Genomic DNA, 10,557 nt, shown 5'->3' with positions numbered 1-10,557 from the left:
CACGTGTGTGTATATAATATATATATATATATACACGTGTGTGTATATAATATATGAGAAGTTTATCGCTTGATGCTTCAAATGCCAAAGTTTTCCAGGTGAATGTTGTGTGGCCTGTTAGTGCTGTTAGCATGTATCGAGGATGACTCTCCTCTACTGCCACAACAACTTGAGCCTTTAACTTAAAGCTCTTTGTGCGTGCTGACGTTTCACTGTTCAGCACCCTGAACAATCTGTTGTTAAACAGATTGGTATTCACAGTAAAACTCAGGTTTACATGAATTTTTCAAACTTGTTCACCACTAGATGGCGCTGATGAGTTAACTTTATTCTTGTTCGGACCTGCAGGGAGCCCAGGATGAAGCTCCTGTTCTGCTCTGGCTGCAAGGCGGGCCGGGTGGTACCTCCATGTTCGGCCTGTTTGTGGAACACGGACCGTATGTTGTGTACAAGAACCTTACAGGTAGTGATTTGGCACCGCAGCTGCAGACGGGGATCGTGTTGTATAAATATGGTTTAAGGATTGCTGTTCCTCTGTGTTTGCAGTCGGTATGAGGGACTTTGCTTGGACGACCAGATACTCCGTTCTGTACATTGACAATCCGGTATTTATTTCTTTTGTATTAAACCACCTGCAAATGAATAAAACACATCTTTCCCTCTGTGTTGAACGAAGTTTAGAAAGTGATTTGCTTCCTTTGTTTTAGGTTGGAACCGGCTTCAGCTTCACTAAAGATGACAAAGGTTTTGCTCAGAACCAGGATGATGTTGGCAGAGATCTCTACAGGTCGAACTCAGTAACCGTCTTTTCTCTCTGCTTGTTCTTCTGGTGTTTAACGCTTCACCTTCTCTTGTCTCTTTCTCTTAAAGTGCTTTGACACAGTTCTTCCAGCTCTTTCCTGAGTATCAGTCCAATGAGTTTTATGCCACTGGAGAGGTAAGTTTTCCCTTTCAGACCTTATACATCAGTATTGTCTTCACATTTCTATAAAACAAACAGATTTGTCTTCATTCTTGCACATGTCACTACATAGCTTTCAACCAGATGATGACGGATGATAAACTATTGTAAATGTGTTGTTGTCTCTTTTATTTCTGTGTAGTCGTATGCAGGCAAGTATGTTCCTGCTGTTTCCTACTACATCCACAAAAACAACCCCACTGCAAAAGTCAAGATCAACTTTAAAGGCATGGCTATTGGAGATGGACTCTGTGACCCTGAAGTGGTGTGTGTCTTGTGACTTTTACTTCCATTATGTCCTTTAAATAACAGCATTGGGGGTTTTTTTTGTTTGTTTTTTTATTTCAAGAGGCAGTGCATGCCACTGACAGTACATGTGAGAATCCTATGAGTTCATCAATAGTATTGTGTTTGAGGATAATTTCAATTCAGTTTATTTATATAGCGCCAAGTCACAACAGAAGTCATCTCAGGGCACTGAACAGAAACATTCATATATAGAAAAAATAAGTTAACATTATTTATCAGAGGAGCAGACTGCTTTGAGTTTAACTCCAACACAGACTCATCCTGAGCAAGCATGAAGGCGACAGTGGAAAGGAAAAATCCTCATGAGGAAGAAACCTTTAGGCTGGAAGAAACCAGGCTCAGGACAGGAGGTCATCTGCTTCGACCGACTGGGTTTGCGAGGACAGGAAGGAGGAACAGATACACAATGGCAGGTCAAGAATCACGTTAAGATAAAAATAATATCAAATGAAAACTATTCAATTTTAAAAATTCATTTAAGGAAATGAGGTCAACTTGTCCTCTAGTAGTCTAAGCCTATGGCAGCATAACAAGCCAACCCTAACTATAGGATTTATCAAAAGTGAAAGTCTTCAGCCCAGTCTTAAAACTGGACAATGTGTCAGCCTCATGGGCAGAAACTGGAAGCTGGTTCCACAAGAGAGGAGCCTGATAACTGGAAGATCTTCCTCCCATTCTGCTTTTGGAAACTCTAGGAATCGCAAGTAAGCCTGCAGTCTGAGAGCGACATGCTCAGTTAGGAAAATATGGAACAATAATATCTCAAATATAAGATGGAGCTAGGTTTTTGAGGGCTTTGTAGGTTAGAAGTAAGATTTTGAATTCAATTCTGGACTTGACAGGGAGCCAATGGAGAGCAGCTAAAACTGAAAAAAAAAATAATTTCAAATTGTTATTAATTTATAAATAATTGTTCATTTTTATCTATATCTTTTATATTTTGACATAAAAGTTAGAGCAAACATGAGGCAAGTGTTTTCATGGTTGAGCAACAACACTTATCGAGCTGTAATTCTCCTTGTGTGATACAGCAACTTTTAAAAACTCCTGAACAGTCTTAGTATTTCTTCCCCTCTTTACAAGTGTTTTTTTTTTTAAACTGTCATGTTTGATTTTATATCAAAAGCTTGTCAAAAAGTATCCAGTTATCTGGAGCATTTTTAGGTTGTGAGTTGAGAAACACAAAAGGCATGTTACTGCTTTTTATTAAGGGTTTTGAAGAGAAATCCGAGTTGACCAAATCAGAATCAGCAGGTTAGCGTTTGCAGAAGTTGGAGATTAATCATCACTTCTTCACATAGTAAAAGTTGTAGAGTCGTTTATGAGGATTGTTTATTCACTGCTTGAATGTTTCCTCCCCACCAGATGCTGGGTGGTTATGGTGACTTCCTGTATCAGACAGGAATGGTAGATGAACTCCAGAAACAGTACGTGGACAAGCAGACGAGCCTCACCGCTCAGCTCATCCAGCAGCAGAAGTGGGTGGAAGCTTATAAAGTAAGTCGGCTAACGACTGCGAGTCTGCAACAATCTGAAACATTTTGAATAAACTGAATTTCTTTCTCTTTCCCTGCTGCAGGTTTTTGACTCTTTGCTGAACGGCGACATGTATCCATACCCCACCTTCTTCCAGAACGCAACAGGCTGCACCAACTACTTTAACTACTTGTTATGTCAGGTAATCTGAGCGCCGACGTGGCCTCTTGTCGTCTAAAAACCTCTCGTTCTGAGCGAGCAGTGGTGCCTTCTCTGGATGTTTTCCCAGGAACCGGAGGACCAGGAGTACTTCTCCCAGTTTGTGACGCTGCCTGCGGTGCGGCGAGCCATCCACGTGGGTAACCTGACGTTCCACAATGGCTCCGAGGTGGAGAAGCACCTCCTGCAGGACGTCATGAAGAGCATCAAGCCGTGGCTGGGGGTGCTGATGGACAACTACAGGGTGAGAGGTGCACGTCTCTGGCACGTCTGTGGGGGAGACTTCCAGATGCCTAACGGTTGAGTTTGTGCAGGTGTTGATCTACAGTGGTCAGCTGGACGTGATCGTAGCTGCCCCTCTGACTGAGAGGTTCCTGCCTACCGTGAACTGGACCGGAGCGGACGAGTATAAAACAACCCCCCGCTTCCACTGGAAGGTTCAGCCCAGCGACACGGAGGTGGCAGGTTACGTCCGACAGACTGGAGAGTTTTACCAGGTGAGCACACGTCCAGGACCTTTACAACAACAAGCTCATGTTAGAGTCTTCAAGTCTTTTTATCTGTCCCCGTGCAACGCAGGTCATCATACGAGGAGGAGGACACATTCTGCCGTACGACCAGCCAGCAAGATCCTTTGATATGATCGACAGATTCTTGTCGACACAAGGCTGGAAGTGAAAAATGTCTGCGCTAAAACACCGCCGCCTCATGACGAGCATCGATTGTTCAGTGTTGATTTAAAAGACTGGTGATTGTCACAACAAATGTAATCTTTATGTTTTGTACATTCATTTGCAGTGTGATATGTTATGCATAAAATTATTTTTGTTTTATTTTGTTTTTTATTCAAGGAAATATTTGATTTAGCACTTTTATCTGAACCAACACAGATGATTTACAATAAATGTTTCAGGGATTTTATTTTTTAATTTTTTAACAGCTTAAGGGACAATATGTTGTGTTCAGAAATCCAAGGCTATAACTTTGGGATATTTTAATTGTGAAATTACTTGAAATAATGTGTATAAAAAGCTTTTATTTTAATAACCTGATTTTGCAGACTGTTGTGAAGTGTGAACAAGATTCACTGACTTTAAAGCTGAGTAGTTGAGAGGAAATCCACCAGGCGTCTCTGTATCCCCCCTTAAAATGAAAGCAGACTGCAGAGGAACCTGGAAGATAATTTCAGGCTCTTCTGAACAAATGTTGTTCATTTAACATGTTTTTAAGGTTCTGCAATAAATATTTGATCGAGCGAAGTTTGGTTCTGAAAATTCTGAATTGTCTAATATCTGACCAAAGTATAAAAACTTTTCTGTACGTTTCAACTGAACTTGCAGCTTTTATACTTCTTGTTGCTTACAAATGTATAAAACTTAAAAAAGCAGGAGCAGTAGAACCTTTGATAAATATGGTTCATAAAGATTTCTATTTCTGACAGAAAGTTCAGGCCAAACCATGTCTAGATACATTTTGAAGAAGACATTAGAAAAGTACATTTAAATACATTATAAGGACATGATGCAATCTGATGTCTTATTTGGATTAAACTGATTAGCATTGTATCATCTATGTAATAAAATTTGAAGAGGATCTGTTGGATATTATGTGTAATGCCCTGAAATGAATTTTGTACTAGAGCAGACAAGTGCAATTTAAGGCCCGAGGGCCAAATGTGGCCCTTGGACAATCTCCATCAGGCCCCAAATATCCTTAGTTAAAAACAAAACTTTTAAAATAAAGATTGATTTTTTTTTTTTTTTTAAAAGCCAGTAATTTATCAATGAGACAAGGAAATTTAAATTAAACATCTTACGCAAAACTTAAAAAAAAACATTTAACTTGTATGTTTGTTTTGCATAGTTCCGCTAACACATGTTAAACATGTGTCAATGCATTGTCACAAGAGCCGTTTTACAGAAAATAACTTATACTCCTAAAGGACTTTGGAAAGACTTGTTTTATAAAGGATGCTACTAACTATGCTACAATAAGAAGAAAGTCTTCCCTTGATTATCTGTTGTCAAGAAAATATATTTTCCAATTCTCTATGCGGCCCTTTGATTGCTTTAAACATTTTGATGTGGCCCTTTGGGGAAAAAAAAGTTGCCCACCTCTGGTTTAGAGGTCCTAATATTAATTTAAGATTCAAAAGCAGGTTCTAGTAATACATGTAACCTTAAAGCTGTAAACGTGTAAGAACCATTTTTTAAATGTAACTTATCGTGTTTATTATAAAAATCAGATCTGTAAGACGTGATCTCTTCTCATCACCGTGGGTTGAAAAAATAAATAATAATTACAGGATGTCAGTCCCTTTTCATGTGAATGCAACGCTGCATGTGTGTGCTGACATTAACTACCATGTCGTTCCATCAGGCATCAATCAAGCTGTCTAGACAGTTTAATAATTAATGAGTATTCTAAACCCTTAAAGCATCTAACTATTTAATGAGCAGTTATATTTCAAGGGCGAGCGTCGGGGGGGAAAGATGTCGATCATATCACTTTAACGTCTTTTTCTCACAAATAAAAACAAAGTCTGAAGAAGGCCAGAAATCGAATCAAATAAACTACATTTTACGTTACCGAACAAGTGCTTTATTTCATATCGTAATGTAACTGCAACAATATTAAATGTCTGTACAAATGCAAAAATAAAACAACGTAATTACAAACACACAGACCAAAAAAAAATGTACAAAGTTATGCAGGCAACAATGGATTGGTCAGTTCATTACGTATCATTTTTAAGCACTGAAATGAGCTGCGACATCTTGACAAACAGAGAAAAGGAACAAGTGCAGTGAAAACACGATTTACAAATGTACCACGCGTTTAAATTCCCTTCAAAAAGAAAGGTGATTGCAATGCATGTACAGGGTTATAGAAATTAATGATGTTATGTACAATATTTATACTTTTTAAACTTAAAATAGCACACATACATACAAACAACCTTATTCATAAGAGAATTGTTCTCTGCCTCGCACACACACACACACACACTGTACTTCCATTTGACCTTACAGAGTAACAAATATTTTTATTTCCTTACAAAAAAGAATAAAAAAAAAAAGAAGAGTTCAAATGTAAGTTTTAGGTCTACTTATTCCAGTTGCAAATATTTTCAGGCCGTTAACAAATTTCACATGCAAGAGGTTATTTTGGATCAAAGTCTTAAAAAAACGAGCAATTAAAAATAAGTCGAGCCTTAGATCAGAGGGACGGTCCAACGAAGCCCTTTCCAAGTGGATTTCTCGGACTCGTCATCGCACAAACTGAACTAGGTGATGACACAAAATCTGCAAATGTGTCCAAAAGGTTAGGATGAATGAGAAAAGCGGGAGACCCTTCCGTAACACGGCGAGCATAAACCGAATGGCGTGGCGTCATCGTGATACAAGCCAGGCACATACTCTTCCAAAACGGAAAACACCGTTAGGTTTCTCGCTGGTGTGTGAAGACGAGGGATCACAGAGAATTACTCTGACCTTAATATGGCTATTCCACCCTCTGGCGTGACAGAGGACAAAGTGCATGGACAGCTCTGTGATCGCTCCACCTGTCAGTGGAATAAAATTCACCCGCCCTGCTGCAAAACACAGTGCATTATGGTCTTCATGCAATCGAAATGACATTCCTGGTCACAGAGGAAAGAAAAACAAGACAATCTGTGGTCAAAACGAGAACGTATTCAAGCTGGCAGAGCAGAACTACGTTTATCTGAGATACTTTGTGACAGAGAAAACGACAAAAAAAAACAGGCATTGTTTTGGGAAAAACTAAAGATAATTATTGTGGTTGCATATTAGTAAGGCAACAAAAATTTGCAAACAGATTCAGGCACGCTGTGACGACTTGGAAAACAAGGAATGATCGCTCGAAACCCGCCAGTTCCTTAAAGGAATAAACGACACACGCTTTCTCACTTTCTTTTTTTCCCTGCTACCGAACTTTGCTCTGCAGAGAAAAGAAGGGACATAAATATACAATATTCACATGCAAAGCTGATTTCCTTTGGACTGTTTTATCCAAAGCGCAGCGCTAAACGCACTCAGAGAATAAAATAAGGCCTTTATGATTAAAGCTTTGTTGGTCCTGCAGAGCGGAGGAGCTCTCAGCCCCTGAGCTGCCTCACCAGTATCACAGTGTTCAGTTCTGAAACATCATGGTTTATGTCCTTGGCCATTCTGATCAACATGTGAGCGTACAGTAGAAAGGATGATCAATGCTTTGATATATTGCTACCATTGATCATATGGTATAATCGCTGTCTTGTAACCTACAATGAAAGCTTTTAAGGATAGTCATGACAGCGAGAACATTAACAGTCATTTACGTTTTCAGGAAAACCAACATCTGCTTTTATGACTAAGTATCTGTATGAAATGCTCAATTTCCTCATCTGACACTTTGAATTCTTATTTAGACGTTTCTCTGGTGATTTATTCCCCTTCCTCCTCTGGTTTCACAGCCAACAGAGGAAGTCACACAAATGGTGTGTGAGATTAGCAAACCTTACTTTCTGCAAAATATAATCTTCTAAAAGTTGAACTGAAAACATTAGCGAACAAACCTTAGAGCTATTATTTGTTAATAGGGTTGATCTATAAAAATATACTGTAGCTACTGTATAAAGAGCAGCCTCGCAGGCCCTTGAGGTTTCGCCTGATGGAAACGGGGGCAGCGTGTGCAGCTGGTAACCCTCAGAAAGCAGGGCGAAGGAGGTGAGGGGGGAGGTTCGTGGCTGCAGATCAAGTTATCGTAGTCCCTAGTGAATGGGGTTAATGTCTGTGCGGCGGTTGGCCTGCCCGTGCACACTGCTGCCCCCTACGGTGGTGGTGGAGGTGGTGATGGTGTTGTGCTGAATGACCTGCTGCTGGGAACATGCTGGGGTGGGGCTCCCCGCTGGACTGCTCTCCGGACCTGAAAACAGAAACATCATTCAGGATCAAAGTTCATGCTCAGTAATCCAGGTAAAAAAAATCCAACAATGTTCAGCTAGTTCATCAGGACATTTTTTTTTTATCCAAAGGACTTCATCAGAACTTTGAAGTTTTGAACCACTTTGGCTATGGCTGCCTGAAAGGAGTCGACGGGGGAGAGGGTTGGCCCCAGAAACCATCTTATCACCAGCAAACTGGTTGATCCACTATGTGGGTGCTGCTTGTGGGACTCCGTATGTTGGGGCTTCTCGGACTGATGAAGTCCTTTGGATGAAGGATGAAATGTCTCAAGAAAAAAAAAAAAAAAAGAAACCGTCCAGATGACCTGACTGAACTTTGTTGGCTCATTCAGGATAGGACATGTTTTGATTCTAGGATTTCAAACCTGTACGTGCAGATTTCAGAACTTGGCCATGATGGTAAATATCAAAATAAACACAAACCAAATGTCACTGATATTTATTTATTCGTAAAAAATAATTTGATTAAAAAAGAAAACATATTTCTTTCACATGAAACATTAAAAAACAAAAAGAGCAATACGAAATGGAAAAGTGAATCAGTCACCTCATATGGAACACACCTGATGGACGTCAGACACATTGAAGGTGACATCTGTCCACAAGCTAGACTCATCGATGAAAGTCCTTCCTGCCCAGCCTGGGCGGAGGCTTTCTGCTGCATAATAGAGCCATTCAGCAATTGGGGACGTGAGCCTTATTTTCCTTTGCTAACGCCACACAGGGAGGTTCCTTATCCTATATACATGAGTCCATATCAACGGGGAGGGGAGGTTCTGATGTCATGTGAAGCTGAGCTGAAGTCCAAACGTCAAAGAGATTGTGGACATTTGCAGAAGTCTGCCAATGTGCAGACTGTGTTGCCTTTCTCACGTTGATCCTGCGCCGCCTCTGTGCACAGAGAGGCTGTCAGATGGAAAAATGAGTCTCTCAGGAGGTTCAGACGACCAACTCCCAGTCCGGGCCGGCAACCAGAGTGTACAACACCCACATGTGAAAGAAGTGAGTCCTGTCCTGAGCGTGGGAGCTGGATACCAGCACATCAGAGCGAAGAGTCCTGGCAGCCACTGGTTGTTCATTAGACTTATGTCTGCAGCGCTGGTGTGTGTGTGTGTTTGGTCAAAATCCCAGAAGTGTGTGTATTCATCTGTGTTTGTTTTGAGCTACTCACTGAGGTAACCTTGGGACTCTTTCTGCATAGTGGTGATGGGGCAGTCCTTGTGAGTGAGCAGGAGCTGCTTGAGTTGGGTCACCTCATTCTTTAGCATGGTCACTTCATTCTGGAACGAACGAAAAACACAACAGTTTAACTCTGTTTCATAAGATCTTTAAGTAGTGTTGTTTTTCATCTTCAAAAAGGCATTCTGACACATTTTGTCGCAGCGCGTCACATGGTTTTGTACCTGAAGCTGCATGTTGGTCTGAGTGAGCTCCTCTGCTTTCTTTTCTAAGGACATCACCCAGACTTTCCTCTTCTGTCTGCATCTCGTCGCAGCCGCTCTGTTTCGCTCTAGAAACTTGCGCCGCCGTTCGTCCGGGTCCTCGTCCACTACGCGCCTGCGTCGCCCCCCACTGGGTGGTGGAGACTGCAGCGTCTGCGTGGGCTGCATCTGCTGGGTCGCAGGTGACATCTGAAACATGCAACAGATTGGATCAGCATCACTGAGATCTCTGATGAGACACTTTCTGACCACATGTGTTCTGCCACCTGTCTGCTGTCACCGCCTTACTGCCCTCAAAGCATCCTGCCTGTAAACAACCAACTATACATTATCTCCTCCTGCTATTTAATTCCTGGCAACTTCCCCAAGAACAACATCTGTTTGTAACACGTGCCTCGGGAGTCGGGCTGCGTGCGTCAGAAGTGGGAGACTGAGTGAGTGACTGGGCTGATTCACCAGGCCTTGCCCACCTTGTTAAAGAGGTGTCAGGAGGTCGTTTTCCAACGCCCACTTCCACCCAGACTAACACCGCCAGACACAGTGAAAAGGACCATTTCTAAAACTGTGCTTGCACTGACAGATCTTGACATTTTCTTGGCAAGGTTGAGTGTTTTCAGTCTTTAGATCATTACCATTTTTTATGAGAACCGTGGAAAATGCAAGCTGCGTTAGTGGTGGCTGTGCATACATGCAGTGTTGTTTTAATGCCTTCATCGTACAGCTGGAACATACAGTGAATTGCTTTTTTTTCAAGTCCAACTGTCCAACGATTGGGATTGCAAAGTGCCTCCCGTCAAGCTCCTGTGAGCAATGCTTTAAAATAAAACCAAACCACATGCATTATTATCCAACAATGTCAGTTCACCCTTTAAATAGCTCCTTCTGCACCTGGAGCAACCTGTGGCTGCATAATTGCAGCTTATTGGAGCTAGATCAGGGGTATGCAACCTTTATGATCAAAAGAGCCATTTCTGCTTCTTAGAACACTAAAGAAAATATGTATGGAGCTGCAACACTTGCTAAAACTGTGATTATCAACTGGTGGCTCATGGCCCACTTCAAACATGTTGGAGGGGGGGTTTCAGGCCAGAAGGTGTGGTATTATACAACTAAATGATCAAAATGTATTAATATTTACTGATATTTTTTATTTTAGAGCAAAAGAAAAGACTGGATTCATG

At 41.2% G+C, this 10,557-nt stretch overlaps 2 protein-coding genes across 2 annotated transcripts in view; one reads left to right on the top strand and one right to left on the bottom strand.

Moving 5' to 3' along the window:
• Positions 1-348: 348 nt before the first annotated feature.
• Positions 349-3,909, top strand: cpvl (carboxypeptidase vitellogenic like; the record flags this gene model as incomplete). The annotated part of the gene is given in 10 exon segments (XM_037677018.1): positions 349-463; positions 547-605; positions 708-787; positions 871-937; positions 1,104-1,226; positions 2,636-2,767; positions 2,850-2,948; positions 3,036-3,209; positions 3,280-3,462; positions 3,545-3,909. Coding segments are annotated over 10 exon segments (1,131 nt in total), but the record flags the coding sequence as incomplete, so codon positions are not given.
• A 3,794-nt stretch (positions 3,910-7,703) lies between these two features.
• The window catches only part of creb5b (cAMP responsive element binding protein 5b), a 63,568-nt gene continuing 60,714 nt past the window's right edge, over positions 7,704-10,557 (bottom strand). Inside the window, exons 9-11 of the mRNA XM_037677017.1 lie at positions 9,338-9,565; positions 9,106-9,214; positions 7,704-7,894 (exon numbers count right to left, since the gene is read on the bottom strand). Of these exons, the coding sequence (XP_037532945.1) occupies positions 7,740-7,894; positions 9,106-9,214; positions 9,338-9,565 (492 nt within the window). The 3' untranslated portion in view covers positions 7,704-7,739. The remainder of the gene's footprint in view (positions 7,895-9,105; positions 9,215-9,337; positions 9,566-10,557) is intronic.

This window comes from Nematolebias whitei, chromosome 5 (genome assembly GCF_014905685.2).
Source record: "Nematolebias whitei isolate Nwh7 chromosome 5, NemWhi1, whole genome shotgun sequence".
NCBI classification, from domain to species: Eukaryota; Metazoa; Chordata; class Actinopteri; order Cyprinodontiformes; family Rivulidae; genus Nematolebias; species Nematolebias whitei.
This window is presented reverse-complemented; position numbering and strand designations above follow the sequence as displayed.